Genomic DNA, 21,220 nt, shown 5'->3' on the forward strand with positions numbered 1-21,220 from the left:
CTGGGAGGACAGATGTGTATCATTTCTCCCTTCCCTTCTCTCAAGAAATGCAGTCTGATGGGGAAAATGGATAAGTAAAACAGTACGAAAAATTGCTCTTTTCCTCTCGAGTAGCTTACTCAGTATGTTTCAGTAGCATGCCTAAGGCATTATATAATATCTACTTACAAGTGTACTTGTCTGCGTATACCCATTCATTGTCAGCAACTTACACTCACAATAATGTGATCAAGTGTAGATATTGTCCCGATTTTGCAAATGAGGAGATCAAGGCTCTAAGAAGTAACTTGCCCAAGGTCACACATTTACCCAAGCTCAGTAGACGACCCAGGATTTGATCCTAATCTACCTGACTCCAAAGTCTTCCTTAACCCATACCTCATAGGATTACAAATACAATGCTTAGTCGCTTTGACAAGGTTATAGAAGACATCTGGGGATGCCTGCGTGGCTCCATCATTTAAGTGTCTGACTCTCAATCTCCGCTTGGGTCTTAATCTCAGGGTCGTGGAGTTCAAGTTCTACATCAGGCTTCACACTGGACATGGATGGAGCCTACTTAGTAGTAGTAATAATAATAATGACATCTGCATGCTACTGTAATAGCTCTAGTGAACCTGTTTGTCTTTTGGCATTTCTTTTAATGTTGCTACTGGCTCAAGTTTTATTTTCTTCAGTTCCCTATAGGAAACAGAAGCAAACATCTACTTAGTACTACTCTCCTTATATGTTAACGGGCACTTTCCTTGTCTTAGACGTGTAAAGCCACAGTTGAGACTGGGCTACCACAGGCATAGCTCTGCTCTCCTAGCTCTCCTAGCTCTCGCTCTCTTCTTGCCTGTGTGGTGTACCAGTGAGAGCCTCCGTAGTAAGGAGGCCAGGCCACCAGGCCCTGTCACTCCTTTGAGATAATACTTTCCACCAGATTTCAGGGAAGGCCAGATTGTAGGAGTTCCATAATGGCCCTTGAGATATTAAAACTTAACAGTGCTATTTGGAGGGTACCCTCAACTTACATGCGCTAAAACCCACCCTGGGATGATGGTTTAAAGGACAACAATTATTGGACCTATTTCAGGATCTCCAAACACACATCTTAGAGCTTCTGGTGCTTGTCTGTGTGAGTGAAATTAACATTTTCCTCTTCGAGCGTTATTTGAACATCTAGTCCTTGACTCATTTGAGAGTATAGTTTTTCTAGAAAATTAGAAATGCGCATCAATGAGGACATATGGGTTATGATGTCATATGAGTGGTTAGTTGTGGAGGTGGACCTGAGAAGATAAGACCTCTCTGACGGTCCTTTTGTAAGCAGAGTGTAGGACTGAGCTGTGGTCCCATTATGAAGGGAGAGGTTGTCATTGCCTCCTCCTCCTGGGTGCCAGGGGCAGAGGCGGTGTTGTTCCACTAGGTGTAGACGGTGCCTGAGCCTCTTCCCCACATGCACCCTCAGTTGTCTTCTGAACCTTCAGGGTTTTCTGCACTTTTCTGCCCTTCCTGTACACTTCCTCGAAGTATCACCCCTGCAAGGCAGTAGTTGATAATGATGGCTTCACCGAAGAAGGGAGCTGACATTTGACATCTGTGCTCCAGGCACACTACGTGTTTAATCTCCTTCATCCTCACAGCACCCTGTCTGGGTAGGTGGATCGTCACTACATTTATAGATATCGAAACTTAGGTTCGGGGAAGTTAAGCCATCTACAAAGGCGACCTGAAGCTAGAAAAGTGGGAAAACTGCTTCAAATACCATAACTTGAGAGACCGTACTCTGCTGTAAGGCTGTGGTGTTGGGATGGTGACTGCTCTCGCGGTCACTACTGCTTGCCACCAGCTTGCATGTCCATGAGCTACGAGAACGCTCCGCCTACAGCGTGCCGTGTGCCATAGTCTCAAGGGGTGACTCGAGTGTGGGTTTATGTCACCTCACTGACCCTCATGACAGCTCGCCGACAGCAGATGGTTATTGTTATTACTTCAGCTTTACACATGGGGAAACCAAACCACGCCTAGAGACTGACACAAAGTCACTTAGCCAGTGAGTCTGGAGCTGGCAGTTTGATCCACTCCTCTTAGAACACTTTCACCTTGTTTTTTGAAGATTGATTCATTCTAGAGAGAGAGAATGCGCACAAGTGGGTAGGGGCAGAGGGAGAGGGGGAGAGAGAGTCTCAAGCAGATTCCTCGCTGAGCGCAGAGCCCGATGCGGGGTTTCATCTCAGGACCCCGAGATCATGACCTGAGCTGAAATCAAGAGTCGGGCTGTCAACCAGTTGTGGCACCAGGCGCCCCTTGGGACACCTCTGAAAGGTCCCGGTCCAGGTGGCGCCGGACACTAGCTGGGAGTAGAGCCCGTTTCCGTCACGAGGGCAGTGTTCTCCTGCCAGGAATGTTTACGACAACATAAGACGATACTCGTGTAACGTAAAAAATAGTAGGAATTTGTGTCCTCAATAAGAGAATGAGACTCGGTGAGCACTTAGCAGAAGGGCACAAGCTTGCATTTCTGCCAGAACTCCCTGAAATTTGTCTTCTGGAATTTTCCTGCAAAGAGAAGGCATCTGAGTACGGTGTTTCCAGAGTGCTTGCTGTGTGTCAGAGCTGCAGACTCAGCGTGACGAATGTCGTAAAAGGAAGACCATTGACTGTTGCAAGGTGTAATGCCAGTGCACTCCATCACTGAGTTGAATGAGGGGTGTGGTGAGACGGGGCTGCCGCAGAGCGACACCTGGTAGTGAGCTGTCCTGACCCATAGCTGCCCAAATCAGAATGTGTGGGCCAGCGCTCGGAACTGTTACTCGGTTGCCTTAAAAGGTTTTTATCTTGCTACTCTGGGTAACGGCTGCAAGAGCAGCCAGTCACTCAGTTGTGTTTAGGGAAAGATCTTAAAATTTTACTCCTTTGCTTATTCCTTATAGACTACAAAAGATAAAGCATTCTTGGGGTGCTTGGCTGGCTCAGTCAGTAAAGCATGTGGCTCTTGATCTCGGGGTCATGAGGTCAAACCCCATGTTGGGCATAGAGCTCAATGAAAAAAAATTTTTTTAATTAAAAAAAAAATGAAGAACTCTTAATCATGGAGTAATTGAAATTCTATAACTTCCTAATTCAAGTTGCTTGCCCACACCAAGGGGTCTTCTTTGAGCCTTAAAAATACGTGATCTGTAAAGTCTTTTACCAACTCTCATTCTCTTTGAGAAGAAAACTTCATTTATTTATATATTCATTCAACAAATGTCTATAAAATACTTGATATTTTCTAGTCATTGTGCTCAGAGCCAGGGACACGGCCCAAGGTAGATGCCGTAGCAAGGTGCTGCTGTCGATACAGCATCTTGTAAAATTTATGACGAGAAATAAAGTGTGATTGAGAATATAGATGAAAGTAACATTTATTTCCATCCCAATAGATTTCGGTTTTGGAAATTTCTTTAAAAGTGGCGAACTGCTGGCAACCTGGTGTGGCAGCCCCCCTTACGCAGCCCCGGAGGTCTTTGAAGGGCAGCAGTACGAGGGACCGCAGCTGGATATCTGGGTACCTCTTTGCTTTGCTGTGTTAAATGCGTCTCTAGCGGTAATAACTGGAACTCTGGCCCATCTTTGAAGCTCTTGGTACCTAACACATAGTAGCATTTCCCTGTCCACTGGACTATAATTAGAGCATTTTTTAATGGGGTTCTGGGAAGAACTGCTTGGGACAGATGTTATTACTTTAATATCAGCAATAATTTAAAGTTAAGTAGTCATCAAAATGATTAAATTCAGATCTTTGAAAATATTTATTATAGGATATTTTATTGCAATAGAGTTTTAGTTTTGCTTTGTTTTGTTTTGAAATTCTGAGAAAATAGTAAATCCAAATGGGAATTTTTCAGCCCATATGATTTTAACAACCCTGGGGATGTTTAGGGAAACAGAGCGTTTGAAGTCCTCAGTGGAAAAGTGACTGCATTGTTTTCTTCCCTAGAGCATGGGAGTTGTTCTTTACGTCCTTGTCTGTGGAGCTCTGCCTTTTGATGGACCAACTCTTCCAATTTTGAGGCAGAGAGTTTTAGAAGGAAGATTCCGGATTCCGTATTTCATGTCAGAAGGTAACCTGTTTGTCTTACACTTGTTCTTTACAGGATTTGTGCTCCGAATGAAACGCCTCAGCGAAGGCTTTCCTTGTTCTAAGTGTTTGGGTGCCAAACAAAGTGACTGCGTCACTTGAGAAGCTATAGAAATACGCAGCCCCTCCATGTAGGTGAGAGAAGCTGTAGCCTTCCTACTTGTAACTGAAAACGGAAAGCTTTCCAGGTTAAGAACGGCAAATCTTCGCATGTATTCTGGGTCTATAAATGTCCCCGGTTTATTTTAGACTTAGAGAAGCACCGTGCAGATAGGTTCACAACCATTTTACTCTAAGCATGAAATAGATTTTCCTGTATCCTTTGGTGAGAAGTTGCAAAATTGGGTTTTTTGATTAAATGAAAAACTAGCGAAGCTGTCGGATCAAGATGCGGGGCCCCGGCCCGTCTTGGATTAGCTTGTTCCGTGCGACCTGGGGTTTTGGTTGTCATCCTTAACTCTTGCGTTCCTAGTGACGGTAGAAGTACAGCTCTCTGGTAGCTGGGAGCGCAGACCTTAGAGCCAGGCTGCCTGGTTTGGATCCCGAGTTCACCGCTTACGGGCGGTCTGCCCTTGACAAGTTCGTCTGCTCTCTGTGCTTCGGCGTCTCTGTCTACAGCACGGGAAGAGCAGCGCTTCCTGGTCCGGGCGCTGTGAGGACGAATGGAGGTACTCTGTGTCCAGCACCTTACAGGGGGCCTGGCACATCGCAGAGGGTATGAGGCTCACTTCTCTGGGGTGGTGGAGGGCATGGTGTCCGCTCCGAGAATAAGCTGGTGCCCGAGTCCCAGCCGTGCAGTTTTTGTGATATAATCAGAAGTAACTAATGCTTCGTGTGCGTTTCTCTCAGCTGCGCTGACTGGAGAAGAGCAGCAGGCCGCGGGAGAGCGGCCTCACACACACAGCCTCACAGAGTGGTGCAGCAGCCTCACAAGGACCTGGGGCTCCATGTGCGCTCCTTGTAGGGGGAGGCTGGCTTTTGTCTTCCGCAGAACCTAAGTCTGTGTCTGGATCTTTTCACTTGAGAAATTCGATAGAAAGTTTCATTTAGCACCAAACTGGACAGACTTACGCCCTCCTGATTTTCTTTCTTTCTTTCTTTCTTTCTTTCTTTCTTTTTTTTTTTTTTAAGATTTTACCCATTTATTTGACAGAGATCATAAGTAGGCAGAGAGGCAGGCAGAGAGAGAGAGGAGGAAGCAAGGCTCCCCGCTGAGCAGAGAGCCCGACATGGGGCTCGATCCCAGGACCCTGAGATCATGACCTGAGCCGAAGGCAGCGGCTTAACCCGCTGAGCCAGCCCGGCGCCCGCGCCCCTCCTGGTTTTCTGAAGTACTCCTTCACGGTGATGGTTACTTTTGTGTCAGCATTCACCGTGGGAACCTGACCGCCACAGCTGGCTTTCATGTGTTCCTTTATTCGTTGGACCTTCTGCTTTCCAGTGGGCACTGTGGAGGACACAGAGATTAATGCCATTGTGCAGAGTCACATGAGTCAAGCCAGAACCCGGAAGTGCAAGGTGATTCACCTGACTTTCATAACATTGTGTTTTCCGTAGATTGTGAGCACCTTATTCGAAGGATGCTGGTGCTGGACCCATCCAAACGGCTAACGATAGCTCAAATCAAGGAGCATAAATGGATGCTCGTAGAAGTTCCTGTACAGAGACCTGTTCTCTATCCACAAGGGCAAGAAAATGAGCCATCCATTGGGGAATTTAATGAGCAGGTTCTGCGACTGATGCACAGCCTCGGAATAGATCAGCAGAAAACCATCGAGGTAAAGTGACCAGAGATTTGACTGACGGTCTTTTGGCACAGCCACCCCCGCACCTGGGCGTACTGTTCAGTCTTCCCTGAGGATGTCAGTCAGACTCTAGTTCATGTGTGCTTTTTCATTCAGTATATAAATTCCTCCCTTTGCCCCATCTGCCAAAAAAATTCAAGAGATGGAGTTTATATGGGATTTGGGGAAGACAAAGAAACTTAACAAAGTAGACAATTTCTTTTAAGACGAAGCATGAAGTTTTATCCAGGGTGTGAGCTAGTCTATATGGATCATAGATGTACAGCTCGGAAACAAGGCTGGGGGCTGACCGGGAAGCAGGGAGAGCCGGCATCATGTTCAGGAAAGCCAGTGGGGTGTGGGCTGCGAGCTGCGGAGGCCAAGCGGGCAGAAACAGGTGGATTCCAGAATCGGAAGTATCGGGGTCGTAGAACGGAGAGGGTCGTGAGCCTGGGAAATTCCCCCTCACTTTTATTTCTGTCCATTAAGTAGTTAACGTATTTCTAGGAGAAACACATTTATTACCTCCACAGCAGTGCTCTCACGGAGCATAACGCGAAAGAATACAAAATGCCTCTTGTGAACTTAAAGTGCTCCAAACCGTGGTGCCGTGAGGGAAGCCAGGCTGGCTCCCGGATCAGCTCATCCCGAGCTCAGCGGCGTTTCTGTCCCCGCCACAAAGCAGATCTAGGACGCAGCTGGGAGGGCAGCCCGACGGGCCGTGCTTCCTGCCTGGCGTGCTCCGCACCTGGGGTGCCCTGCGCGGCAGCCCTGCAGACGGTTCGGTGGAATCAGAAGCCCAGGGGCAGCTGTTCTGCGTTCTGCTGGGACCCCGGGAAAGCTGGCCAGGGAGGGATGTGAAAAATTGGGAAGCAACTTTATTTTCAAGGCTTCAGGAGGCTGGGACGGCAAAAACAAGGGGAAAAAGTTACCTAAGAACGGAGACACGGTGTCTCTCAATCCAGCCTCCCGGTGTTACTCTCCAGCCCAAAAGAATCACCAGAAATTTCCCCAAAGACTTTAATCATTCACTGCAGAGTTTGCAATAGTTGGGACTTGTGTTGAAGTTAGGGAATTCGAGCTTGCTGGCCCAGGTTGTAAGCGACTGTACCCCGTAGTCACAGCTCAGGGATGGGACCATGTGGCAGCCCTGGGAACTTGCGACACGAGACAGCGGTGGCACTTTTCCGGCACGCAGAAAAGCAAATGGAGCCCGTTACTGTGAAAGGGCCAGTCACTTAGAGGCCTCAGCCCTCGTGTAGTCACTTCTGGAAACTCAGAACTCTCTGTCTTCCTCCTGAATTCTGGAACAGCTTTCATTCTAGACACACTTCGTTCGCTACTCTGGCTTCAGGAACACATGATTTCTCCTGCTTTTTCAGAAAGCTGTAGCTCACCGCGCTGGTCCTTACGCTTCTCCGCCTTCAGCACTTGTTTTCTCTTTCAGTCTTTGCAGAACAAGAGCTACAACCACTTTGCTGCCATTTATTACTTGTTGGTGGAGCGCCTGAAATCACATCGGAGCAGTTTTCCCGTGGAGCAGAGACTCGACGCCCGCCAGCGGCGGCCCAGCACCGTGGCTGAACAGACCGTTGCCAAGGTAACACCGCATTAGCCCGGGGTCTCATCTTGCAGGTGCCTGTTCCCAGGTTTGACACATTCTCCATCTTGTCGTACAACAAAGGGTTAGGATCTCATCTACAAGCGGTTCTTCTGTAAGGTTTCTGCCCGTCACTTCCTAGATCCTCAAATGTTTTAGCATCTTCCTATTTCTTTTCTTTTTTAAGATTTTATTTATCTGTTCTACAGAGAGAGAGAGCACGAGCATGAGCAGGGGGCAGAGGAGGCAGAAGGAGAGGGAGAGGCAGACTCCCCGCTGAGCAGGGAACCCAATGTGGGGTCCATCCCGAGATCCTGAAATCATGACCTTAACCAACTAAGCCACCCAGGCGTTCCCCATCTTCCTATTTCTAAGGATTAATCTTATTTCAGTTGTTGATTTTTTTTTTTTTAGAAAAAGAGTTTTTTCACCTTTAATCATTGACTGATGGTGGGAATCAATATAACTAGCCTGTATGCTCGATTCCACTTAACAAATTTTTACTGAGATATAGCCTATGCAAGCGTCTGTTCTTAGGCATGATAAGGGATGGGCTACATAAAACCCGGACGTGGCCCTCAGAGACATGACAGTGTAAAAGCAAAGTAAGACATCATCATAAATAACCACCATTCCAAATAGAGAAAGGTAAAGGTGGGAGAACCACCACGGGCAAAGGGGAGGGCGACACATCTGCCTAGGAAAGGCTTCGTGGGAGAGTTGGCATTTCCGACGGAGCTCAGATCTTCAGGGATGTGTAGGCCTGTGCTGGGGAGAGGCAGGAGTTGAAGGCATTGTGCGTAGGCAGCAGAAGCACTCAGTGGGCAGGCGTAGGGAGCTGAACTGAAGCGCACCGGGAAACGAAGAAGTTGGCATGGTGAGTTGAAGCCGTGCCATGAAGGGTTTCGGATGCCAAGGGAGGGAGTTTACGTACAATTCAGGAAATACTGCAGAACGACTGGAGATGGATATGATACAGTCATACCCAGGCTTTAAGCGGACTCCTCTGCGACATCAGGAAGGGTAGATTGGACAGGGAAGAGAAGAGCTTGGGGGAGAGCAGTGAGGAGCTTGGGCTAACGCGGTGCTGGCGGGTGCAGAATGGAGGGGTGAGCGCAGGGTCACCTCGGGCGGACTCTGGATGGACCCAGCGGTGGCTGGCAGAGGCAGCGCAACTCGCTGCTCAATGCAGGTGCTCGGGAGCAAACCCCCGATTCAGCCCTTGCCTGCTGCCTGACCTTCGGAATGTTCCTTAAGGTCTTCCTGTGCCTCAGTTTCCCAAACTATAAAATGGGGAAAATTGAAGAACGTTCTAATGTTTGAATTAGTTGATAACTGTGCAACACTTAGAACATGCCCCCACGTGTCAATTCTTTAAAGTAAGATGGAAACGTTGGGGAGGAAGGGACAGCAGTGACTTAGAGATGACCTGTTCCCGGGCCCGAGGCTGGGAGAGTAAGTGGTGGCGCTGACTTGGTTGCTTGAAGCAAAGAATAGATCTGGATCCCGGGACGGAGGCTGAGGCTGAAGGGAGTCGGAAAATCATCTGTATAGAGGTTGAGAAGAGGCATGTGGTTTGTTCATACAATCCATTAGGACTTCCTCCACTTCTGTGAGTGCTTACTTTGTGTCAAGGGCAAGGAAGAGCAGAGAAGTTCTGACTTTTTGTATTTCGTGTTTGGCAGTTTTATAAAATTTATAGGCGTTACTAGAATTTTGCATTGGCTTCTACAGAACATGTGCGGGGGGGAAAACCAAAGGATTAACATCTTGATTTTAGTAGGCAAATGGTATACACTCTTACACACGCTTTAACGTATGAAACCATGTGAATATTGACACTAACGTGAGCAACTCATGGATAAAGTTCCAGGTCTTTGGATTAGAGTGTCTCGGAGCAGTTGGAGTCCTTCAGTGATCAATCGTATTGCTTTCAAGAGAGGAGGGGATAAAATGAGAACTCCTCGGTTGGGTTAGTGAGAGTGAGATGTAGTAGTACCCCTTCCTTCTGGAAAGTGGTGCCAGGCACAAGGACAAGAAGCAAGAAAGCCCCCAGTGCTCACAGGCTTTCCCTCCCAGTTGTCTTTATTCTTGTTCATATTATGCAAGCAGGGATATGGGGTTACATAAATGATCGACCCTGGGCTCATGCACATTACTGCACATGATTGCCTTTCTTACCTAAGCTGGAAGCAGATTCCCTAGGAGAGCTCAAATTATGTGAAATTCGGCTGAGAGTTCAGAGGTATAACATGTCTTCCTGTGTTTGATAATCTGTTTTATTACCAACCACCGCATTAATTCTTCTCCTGTTACGTATTCACCTAAGTGGTGATAGAAAGCTCCTTACTAGGACTTAAAAATGTGTCTCATTCAAGTAGAAGTCTTTAGGTCCCTTCGCAGACTTGTCTAGAGCGCCTCTGGGTGCTCGGGAGCAGCACTGGGGCTGGAGAAGGCGCCCCTCCCCCGTGAGAGTCCACACTGGGGTGTGGTTGAACTTGCGGAGAAATGGATTTCTCTGCACCTCAAGTTGAGTAGCACCTTCTCGCTTTAGTTCTCTGTTCTGCTGTTGGCTTGAACAGTGCAAAGCCCGCATTAGTTGGTAGAGCTGTAGGAAATTGGGGAAGCAACGCGATCCCATGCAAAGATCACATGAGCTGTGGAATCATGCAGACCTTGGGTTCCAAACTGAGCTGAGCGACTGGCCGGCCAGCCTCTGTCACTCAGTGTCCTTAAACATAAAAGGGAAATAGCAATGCCCCCTTCATGAGTTTGCTACAGAGATAAAATCCGGCAACTTACTGCGGGAGCTCAGCTCAGCGGACAGAGCGCTTCTGTGCCGGGCTCGGTCTCCCTGCCGCCGCAGCGTCCGTTTTCCGGGAACTAGTCCCTTCTGCTAAAGGACGGATGGTACAGTGAGAAAGGACCATCATTACTACTGAGAAGACAGTGAGAACCGTGTCTCAGAATGATTCAGAGTACTTCCGTTTGCCGTATGCTATGTAAGAAGTGTTACGTCTAGTTGACTGCAGACAACTGTTTAGGAGAAATACGTGTCGTGCCTGCTCTCGTGAACCCCAACTGCTAGCCCTTCCACCGCCGGTTTCGACGGCCGCAGGCAGACGGGGTGAGCCGTCATCCCGGCTGCTCTGTGATCACTGAGCAGAGCCTGCCCTCCACAGCTGTAAGAAAGCATCGTGTAGCTGGCCCCAGGGTACCTCAGCCTTGGGGGTGGTGCTTAAACCGTACAAGGTTATTTTCCCACAGTTCTGGACACCGGAAGCCCAAGGTCAAGGTGCCAGCAAGATGAACTTCTGGTGCGAACTCTCAGCTGCCTACTCAGCGTGCCCTCACGCAGCCTTTCCTCTGCACGTACAGAGAGAGATGTCTGGTGTTTCACCCCATCTTAGAGGGACACTAGTCCTGTCAACTTGGGAGCCCACCCGTAGGACTTCGTTTTTCCTTATTACTTCCTGAAAGGCTCTCTGTCCAAATACAGTTGCGCTGGGGGTTAGGGCTTTAAGACACAGATGGAAGGGGGGGCGGCGGCAACACACAATTCTGTCCCTAACCAGCACGTTCCTATTGGAGCAGGAAAGATTTTCCCATAGGAGAAAACATTATTTTCATTGGGATGGTTATTCTAAAAAATGCAAAATCAGAAGAAGACAAATGCAAAATCAGATTCAAGACAATAAATACATGGTCTAAAAAGTCATTACAATTCATTAAAGGACTCACACCCAGATCTCTGGAGGAGAGAAGCTAAAATCATACCCATATCATTTCTTTTTGTTTGAATTTAAAACTCACCACCGTATATCCCTTCAGGTGATTACAGCAGGGGGGAAATAGGCCATTCCTCTGCCTTTTAGACACTAGTATGTTCCTTCAGATGTTTGGCAGTGTCCATTGTGTGGACGTGGGCAGGGTCTATCGCCACTCTTGAAGAAACTAGTGAGGTCAGCTTCCTTGGGATGTTAGTCGTCCATCCGTGCATTAAAATGGCATGCTCTCCAGTCCACGCTCCAGTGCAGAGCATGCCATTTGAATATTTTCACCCTACCTCGTTCCAGAAAGACTCCTTTAATCCCTTCAGTGATTGCAAGAATCCCAAAAACAACAACAACAACAACAAAAAAACACCTATCATCCTGTTTCCTATGAAGTGGTTGTCACCATAAAATGTGTTCCTCCTCTCACCATAGCAGGCTCACAGTAAGTTGTTGCTGTAGCCCAGGTTGGACATGAAATTTGTCAAGGAAAATGTGTTACGCTTGGTCTGGCATAGCATGACCCTGCCATTTGAAAAGTCACAGCTGACAGGGCAGAAACGGAGAAGGAACAGCACACCCTCGTTATCACGTTAGTACCTCATTTCCAGTGCAATATCTTTAAATAATGCTTTGCCCTAATAATTTAAATTATTTTGCACACGAGCAGCAGCCTAATAAATTTGGGAACCAGAAATTAAAGTTCAGCTGTATCCTTTGATTGAAAAGCTGATGATAAAGGTAAGAAGAAGGCACGAAATATACTTAATTGGAAACTTTACATTCTGCATTATGACATGAGGACTTAAAAAATTAATGACTAATTAATGACTTAAAATTAAATGACTAACACTTGAAAGGAAAAAGGAGTTGTTTAGCCTCAAAAGTAGCCCAGGAAATAAGAGTGAGGAATGATGATATAAGAAAAGCCTTTTCTTTATCATGCTCAGTGTTGTTCACAGTGTACTTTTTTTTTCTGATTTTACCATCCATATGATATCAACACTTAGCTATTGCTACTTTATTCCTTGTCTCACACAGCACATCTAATGATGTTAATGTTGGACTGTACCAAACATAAGGTATATTCTAAATATATTCAAAGTATATTCAAATAGAAGGTGCATTTCTAACGCACCCCCCATCGTCGAAAACCATCCACCCAAAATCTTAACGGAGAACCATTAGACAATAACTGAGAACAGAATTATGCATTTGCAGACTAATCCCTGTGATCTTTTCACGACTTTAGAAGAAAGGAGAAGGGCAGAATTAACATGACTAAGTGAACGACCTTTCGTGTTACCTTTTGCAATCCTAACTTCACTGTGAAATAGGTATTGTGCCCTTTTCTGGGTAAAGAAAATGGGACTCAGAGAGGTTAGGTAGTTCACACAGTTCAGGATGGAGCCAGGACTCACACCCAGGTCTCTGGAGGAGAGAAGCTAAAATCATACCAATATCATTTCTTTTTGTTTGAATTTAAAACTCACCACCCTATGTCCCTTTATTATAGCAGGGAAAAAATAGGCCATTCCGCTGCCTTTTAGACACGAGTATGTTCCCTCAAATGTTTCACAGTATCCATTATGTTCAAAAGACATCTAATAAATTATTCTACTAGCTTTGAAGAGATGGGAGGGAAGGATTATCCAGTAATTTCATCTTTAAAATCAGTCCTTGCCCCCAAAAAACGTCAAATCGAATCCTTTCCAGTTGTCCTAAAGAAAGATTCTGTTACATGATTTTTTTTTAATTATATTTTTAAAGATTTATTTATTTGACACTGAGAGAGAATGGGAGTGGAGGGAGAGGCAGAGGGGAAGCAGACTCCCCGCTTAGCACGAAGCCTGACTTAGGGCTCGATCCCAAGACCCTGAGATCATGACCTAAGCCAAAACCAATAGTCAGATGCTCCAACTACCTGAGCCACCCAGGCACACCTATGTGATTTTTTAAAAGAAGAGTTTGTAATTTTTGTTTGCTTAGCATTGTTAACAAATGAGACATGAAAATGGGCTTAAAACCATCTGAGCTTTCTCCAGTAGGTTCACTTCAGAAACATAAGTTGCTCGGCAGTAAGCATCTCGCTTTCCGCTGCGCCAACAGGCTGTGTTCGTTTTCTGCACCTCCTTGGAAGGAGGATACCCCCGTCACCTCCAAGTAACCGCCACTTCTCTGCCACTTCATTTCTTCCTCTGCACACATATCCTTGTCAGGAAATACACACCATCTCCCCCCACCAGAAACACAAACCTCGGTACACTTTGTGTTCCGGGTGAGAGAGAGAGTGAGTGTGTGTGTGTGTGTCTACATGTGTGCGCACCCGATTCCATTCTGAGCTCTGAGACACGGGAACTTTTCTATTCTTTATATCTTTCCACGGTGATATATTTAAGAATATAGACATCGTGTGTGTGTGCGCGCGCGCACGCACCCCTGGTTCCGTTCTGAGCTCCGAGACATGGGAACTTTTCTATTCTTTATGTCTTTCCATGGTGATATATTTAAGAATACAGACAATATATGTTTGTTGAACAGCATTCTTAGGCTCTTTGCAGAAACCATCTTTCTTGTGTGTGTGAAAGTTAGGCACCTCCCTGTGGAACAGGAAGGAACAGACTGCCTCACATCGGTACCTGTACCACATATATATGTTTATCAAATTTTTTCAGAGGTTTCAACAAATAACGGCTTATTCTTTAGTTTACCAGGAAGAGTTATTTTACTCCAACAATTTTGTATTTTTGTATGGAAAGTAGTAACGTTTCCAAACTGTTCTTGCCATATTTTCAGGCACAAACGGTGGGGCTGCCGGTGACCGTGCATTCACCCAGCGTGCGGCTGATGCGGTCCGCCCTCCTCCCACAGGCGTCTAACGTGGAGGCCTTTTCGTTCCCAGCATCCGGCTGCCAGGCAGAAGCAGCATTTATGGAAGAAGAGTGTGTCGACACGCCAAAGGTACGGACGTGTTTGAAAGACTCTGAGCTTGCTGGTTGGCCGGGCCCTCGCTTTGGTCCACGAGTGTTGTACTTTGGCTTTGTTGACCTTTGTCATTTCCTTAAGTCATTCAGGAGTGTTGTTTTTGTGCAGAAGACCTGAGAAAAATATCCAGGCTAAACTTGGCTCTCCTCATCCCCTTATCGTTGTGGTTGTTGCATAACTCTTTAGACCTTCTATGTACTTTCCAAAATCCTTCTTTCCCTTTCTTTAACCAGTCCCTTCCCTCTTCAGGTTACTAGATCCCTCTTAGGTGTGGGATTAGAAAAAATTGTTATTCTGAAAACAAAAGTAATTTTGGTGCAGAGTTGGGCTTTGTATGTTATCATTGCCTCTTATCTGCGCGCGGGCTGCAGCTACAAAGTGATGGGCTGTCTTGTTTGGTTCAATTTTATTTTAAGGTTTTATTTATTTATTAGAGAGAGAGAGAGAGAGAGAAAGCACAAGCAGGAGGAGGGGCAGAGGGAGAAGCAGGGACCGTGGGATCGTGACCTGAACTGACGGCAGACCCTTAACCGACTGAGCCACCCAGGCGCCCCTGTTCAGTGTTTTGTTTTCGTCCGTTTGAGTATACGTGATGGAGATAAGTTTATCCTCGTATCCTGCGTGAAGTTGGCTTGTAGCACATAGATGATGATAGCTTCTCTCACGTATGGGGTGCTTATTCATCTATGTTTTATCTACTTAGCCTCAAGTGGTGTCCAGAGGCTTGTGTTAATGGGCAGACCTTGGAATGTGTTCAGAGTAGTCTCTGTTCTCCACCGGTTGTGAACTTGGGTGGGGTGACTGCTTCGAACCTCTGTGTTCTGTAAAACAAGAATACCCAACTCTGTGAGCCTCTCGGGAGGGTTGAGATCGTGTGTGTGAGATTCTCGGTGTATTGTAAACACTCATTATTGGTTTCCTGTCTTTTTAGCTTCTTAAGGTGATGAAAGGATAATTCAGACATGAGTTTTGCCTCCAAGTTGATAGTCTAGCAGAGGAGACATGATAACTACAGACACTGTGCCAGGTGATGACTAAATTGACAAATACCATCAGTCCCTTAAAGAAATGTAAATCCAAGTGCGACAAGCCCGGGAGGAAGCAGGAGAAGATGCTCTTAGCTGGTCTGTTCAGGAAGGTGTGGGTTAACTGTCAGAGCTGGGAATCGAGGGGTGCGCAGAATAGGGGTGGACGGCGTTTTGGTGAAAGGGAAAGTCTGAGCAAGCAGATGTCAGGGAAACTTAAGTCTGTCTAAAAGCAGTAGCCCCGTGTGTGTGTGTGAGGAAGAGGGGAGATGGAGGGGGCTTGGGTGAAGTGAAGACAAGCAGCTCTGCTTTGAACGGCAAGCCCGAGAACACCGGCTTTTCCTCCGGGCTGCCATCCGCGGCAGGAGGACGCGTGCCAGGGTTGTCAAGACAGGGTTTCACAAGGACTTCTTCAGCGTAGGAGGAAACAAGTGAAGGCTTTTGGTCAAGGAAGTCGTCAAATGCATGTTGTGCTTCAGAAATTAGCTGGAAGGTCCATAGCCTGCGTTGGATGGGGACAGGGGCAGTGGTGGCTTCGAGCAGTGTGCCCAGAGGGGAGACGACGAGGGCCTGCACTAGGCTAGCGCTTGGGAAACTGCAGGGGAGGGGGCGATGTGAGATTGTGCAGCCAAAATGGATCGACTGTTTGGGTCCAGAGAAACGAAGTCCAAACTCATGCCAGTATGTCTGGAGGTCGAGCTGATTCACAGGTTAGGTAATGTGTTTAGCTAAACCATAGTCAGGGCAGCTTGAGGCCAGTCTGCACTGTCACGTGTCAGGCTGAGTTGGTGACGGTGAGTTCATGTCCATGTCCCCAAGGACGAGGCCACTTCCCACGGACAGTCTATTTTCTCTGCCTGCGGTTGCCTAGACGATGTTCAGTCACCTCATTGACTTTCACATTCTCACCTAGAAATTAAGCTATAAATTGGGACAACATAATTCATTTATTTTTAAGATCTAATTCCGTTGAAAACATTAAAATGCATCCTGCTGAAAGCTTATCTGTGAGGGCATCAGGCTTGAAATACAGATTGGGCACTGTCTGCTGTATTATATAGGGCAAGCTATTTTTAAAGCTTGTGATTGTTACTGTAACTAGGAAACAGACAGGAAATGAATGATTTTGTGAAAGATAAAGGCAGGAGCTAGATGCGGTATTTGCATTTGTAGGAACAGCAGGAACGCGCTGGACCCGGCCGCCTACAACGGCAGTGCTCCCTCGGCCAGGCCACTCACATCCACTGGTCTTAGCTGTGGACTATTTCATTGATGTCAGGGAAAATGCTGATCCCTCTTCCCTCCCTAGGACCTCCCTTTGGGGGCCCGTCAATGAATGCACACGCACGGAGCTGCAGGGCCACAGCTCTGTGGTTCACAGTGCCTCACTCACATTTACTGGGACAGCCACTTCTGTCTTCTACAAGATGCTTCCTACATGAATGAATTTCTACTCCCAGTTGGTGGCAGGTATTGCCATCACAGAGATTTTACCTCTCCTTTTCTTGCGGAAGCCTTAAAACCGTCAATAAAATCCTTGAGGGAGTCTGCCTTGAAACATTGGTTTGGGGGGTCCTCCAAAAACTACCACCTGAGACCGCTACCCAACTCTGAGCAGAACTGAGACCCCCGCACCCCGTGACAGACCATGTTGGGGGGGCAGGTGCACAAACCCTCTAGAGGCAGTCTTTCTCTTTTAAGGGTTTCTTTGAGGGTAACCAGTTTCTTTCCAGTTTTATTGAGAAGTAATTGGCATGCATCATTGTGTACGTTCAGGGTGTACAGTCTGATGGTTTGATCACACGTACCACCCCCGCAGGTTCAGCTAACGTCCATCTTCTTGCATAGATTCAATAAAGAGAGAAGAAAAGAAAAAAGAAAAATATTTCCTTTTGATGAGAACTCTTAGGATTTATTGTCTTACACCTGACCTGTGTGCCGTACGCAGCAGCAGCTGTAGTCATCATGGCAGGCGTCACATCTCCGGTGCCTGCTTCCCACTTGTGCCTTCCCTTCCTGCAGTGCCCTCCCTCCGCCCTCGGCCTCTGGTGCCCACACATGTGATCCGTTTCTGTGAGCATGCTTCCGTTCTTCTGGTTTTGTTCAATTCCACATCTAAGTGACATCATAGAGTACTGTCTTGCCCTGACTGACTTCACCAATCATAATGCCTTCCAGATCCATACCTGTTGTTGCAAATGGTAGGATTTCCTTGGTTTTTTGTGGCTGAGTAATATTCCTGTTGTGTACAAATAGCACAACTTGTTGATCTGTTCATCTGTTTGTGGACACTTACCCTTGTTTCCATGTCTTGGCTATGGCAGCCCTGATACCTTCCTGAGTTAGTGTCTTCATTTTCTTTGGATGTAGTAAGAACACCATTTATACACACACACACACACACACACACACATATCTTAATCACTTTTTTTTTTTAAGATTTTATTTATTTATTTGACAGAGAGATCACAAGCAGGCAGAGAGGCAGGCAGAGAGAGGTGGGGAAGCAGGCTCCCTGCGGAGCAGAGAGCGCGATGCGGGGCTCCATCCCAGGACCCTGAGATCATGACCTCAGCTGAAGGCAGAGGCTTAACCCACTGAGCCACCCACGCGCCCCGGGATACGATATTTTAGTTAGTCTTCCCCAACAGCCACTGTACACGTGAGAGAAACTGAGCTTTACAGAAACTCAGCAGTCTGCTGGGAAAGGGTGGCGCTGAGGCTCGGCCCGCACCGCCTCAGGACGCACCCAGCCTGCCGGGCGCTGAGGATGCGCGGGAAGTAAGACACTCTCAGCCCCCAGGTTCACTGGCTGATACCGGGCACTGGTCTGCTATCTTCGTCAGCTCAGGTCACCGTAACACAATACCACAGGCTGGGGGGCTAAGCTGCAGAAATCTATTTCCTCACAGTTCTGGAAGCTAAAAATTGAAGACTGAGATAAAGGTTGTGACCAATTTTATTTCTGGTGAGGACACTTTCCTGGTTTATAGAGGAGGACTGCCTTCTCTCTTTCTCCTCCCCTGGCATCTGCTCTCTGCTCCCGTGGGAGCTTCCTGGTATCTTTTCTTCTAAGGACACTGATGCTACCAGGGCCGGGCTCCGGCCTTGTCATCCTGGTTTAACTACTGCCCCTGGGAGGCTGCTTCTCCAGATCCAGTCACCCTGGGGACTGGGGTTTCCATATGCGAATTTGGTGGCAGAGGAGGTGGGGTGAGAGATGGGGTTGAGACACAAGAATTCGATCCTCCTTCTTCTGTGCTAGAATCTTGTATTTCATGGTGGACTCAGGTGTTAAATCATGGCAGAGTTTCTCAGCATCTGATTTCCGCATCTGTATTGTCTATTGAATTGAGGTCTCTTACTGGGAGTGATGGATCGAGGAGCGCCGGCGTGGCTCATTTGGTTGAGCGTAAACTCCTGATTTCAGCTCAGGTCATGCTCTCAGGGTCCTGAGATTGAGCTCGGTGTTGAACTCCATGCTCCGCAAGGAGTCTGCTTGGGATTCTCTCTCCCTCTCTCTGCCCACCCCACCCCCCACCCCCACTCCATGCTCACACTCTCTTAAAAAAAAAAAAAAGTGATCATTTGAACTTTAAAGACAAAAACATTGTGTTGTAAAATGTCCATTTCACCCATGGGTCTTGAGGCCCTGTAATTTACAGTCAGCCTAGAGTATGTCCTAGAGCAAAAGTCTCACTGCTAGTAGCTTAGGTCACATAGGTAGATCAGTCCAGTATCAGTCACGAAATCCTAGGGCTGAATTTGTTCTATCAAGACACTGGATAAATTGGCAGGCAAGGGTGGTGTGACTGTCACCTATTTCAGGAAATGAACTTACAGCTGATGGTGTTCACACCTATTAAGTATGTATGAGTGAGGGCCCCCCACGGTGCTTTCTGATTTAATCATCATCAAACAGCATCTGAAAAACCAAAACCAGATCATTGTTTCCCAGAATGAAAATGAATTGAGCAAATGTTTTTAAATGAAAGACATCATTCCCTGTTGTAGTCTAGAGGAAGGAGCTAATTTATATGCAGAGAATTTAAGAATGTAAATTTAGGGGGACTGCAAGGTCTTCTGAGTGCTCCAAAAAAGAGGACTATCCTCTATTAAGAAAAAATAACCTGGTAGCAAGGCTGTGCCATGAGAAATAGCTGGTACAAGTCTAACAGGCCACAGGAGTACAACGACGCGGGGCGCCGGGGGCCCAGGCAGTTACACATGTGCCTTAGGCTCAGGTCATAAGCCCAGGGTGCTGGGATGGAGCCCTGCACCGTGCTCCCTGCTCAGCAGGGAGCCTGCCTCTCCCTCTGCCCCTCCCCCTGCTTGTGCTCTCTCGCTCTCTTGCTCTCAGATAACATCTTCTTTTAAAAAAAAAGTGTAAAGATGCTTAATGGATACTTACTCAATACCAGTTTTTTTTCTGTTGCTTTACTCATTTCTAAATCCTCCTTGGCTATTCTCAGAAAACTGTTAGTAGAGAGTTAAGGAACCTATAGGTACAAATCGAAGTTCCCCAAGAGGCATTCTTTCCTACAACTACTAAGTGTCCAGACAGGGGACACCTACCTAGGGGAGGGCCAACGGGAGCCTGAAAGTCACGGGCCAGATCTCAGAGTTTTTGTTTCTGGTGCCATGTGGGGAAGGTCAGTCTTCGTGTAGAGAAGAAAGCATTGGCCACGCTTCCTGTTAAATGTGCACTTGTCGCTTTAAAACCCTGTCATGCATGAGCCACCTTATCCAAGTAGTGGCTGCAGCCGCAGGAGTTTTTCTGGACTAGGCGTCCCCTCCCCCGGAAGACAAAGCTCTGAGTCACCCACAGTCTCCCTCTCCAAATAAAGGGCCTTGCAGTGCCTTCAGATTGGTTGCCGTGAGAGGCAAGTTTGTCCTGTGTCTGGCACTGGGGTGTCGCACGTCACCTCTCACATACATGAGCTTCTGGTGCTTCCGAAAGCAGCAGTAGCTCTACCCGGTGCACCGCAGGTGAGGGCAGCACTGAGAACCCACGTCCTGCGACTGGCTGGCCCCGAGCAGCTATTCCTGGGAGAAAACGGATTGATTTCCGGGAGGGGGGGGGCAGCTTCAGTCATGAAGTAAAGAACTCGTCGCTGGGGCTCTCGGCAGCCAGAACTCGCAGCCACAGCTCCCCTTTGTCCACCGGCTCTGCCTGCGTGAGGTGGCTGGGTTGGCAGCCGCAGAGGAGGGCAGAGATCTCGCTCACTCGGGAGCTGCGCTGAGCTCACCCCGTGGGGTAGGAGCTGGGGATACCGTGTGTGTTGCCGGAGGAGAGAGAGTCCAGTGCGCTGGTGCTCATTAACCTCTGCTGGAATTTTGGGGCTGTGAGTCATTTGTTATTCTATAATGGAAGACTTTGGCTCTTTGCCATTTCAATTTTTTTCACTCCTTTTCATGCTATCAGTCTGTCTTTAAAGATTTCTTTTTCCATTCCCCAGGCAAAGAGAACCAATTAAAGACGAAATCAAATGGGCAGGTACTTAAATTATGAACATAAAAGTATGTCTAGAACCTTCCAGAATGTTTTGTGGTTGAAAATTAGAAGAATGCTAGTGGCTACTCTTTCTTCTTAGCCATGCAGTTTTATTATTTTTTTATCTCCTCCTCCCCCTCATCGTTTCCCTTATTTAAAAAGAATAATAATAACTGGTAGGCCTCAAGCTAATATATCCCTATTCATCTGGAAACCACTAAAAAAAAATTGTTTATTATAATAATGATGACTCAGAGAAACGTGGGAGGCAGTGCCAGTTTGGGTCATAAAGGGCCCCTGTCTCTGAGAGCTGCAGTTGACTTGCCTTAACGCCCAATCTACATGTTGTCATCAGTAACAAATATGTACATTTTTAATATTTTACTTAATTTCTAGTTCACCACAAATCTTGACATTTTTTCCTGTGTGGGTTTTTTTTAACGTCTCAGCA

The 21,220-nt window shown here is 47.0% G+C and overlaps 1 protein-coding gene across 5 annotated transcripts in view; it reads left to right on the forward strand.

Annotated features, from left to right (window-relative positions):
- The window catches only part of SIK2 (salt inducible kinase 2), a 131,050-nt gene that overhangs the window by 100,169 nt on the left and 9,661 nt on the right, over positions 1–21,220 (forward strand). For 4 of the 5 annotated variants that reach the window (XM_047691658.1, XM_047691660.1, XM_047691661.1 and 1 more), the window contains exons 5-9: positions 3,411–3,535; positions 3,968–4,091; positions 5,666–5,886; positions 7,340–7,492; positions 14,062–14,226. In XM_047691658.1, the coding sequence (XP_047547614.1) occupies positions 3,411–3,535; positions 3,968–4,091; positions 5,666–5,886; positions 7,340–7,492; positions 14,062–14,226 (788 nt within the window). The remainder of the gene's footprint in view (positions 1–3,410; positions 3,536–3,967; positions 4,092–5,665; positions 5,887–7,339; positions 7,493–14,061; positions 14,227–21,220) is intronic. The other variant, XM_047691659.1, reaches the window with a different exon arrangement.

Source organism: Lutra lutra, chromosome 10 (assembly GCF_902655055.1).
Source record: "Lutra lutra chromosome 10, mLutLut1.2, whole genome shotgun sequence".
In the NCBI taxonomy this organism is placed as follows: domain Eukaryota; kingdom Metazoa; phylum Chordata; class Mammalia; order Carnivora; family Mustelidae; genus Lutra; species Lutra lutra.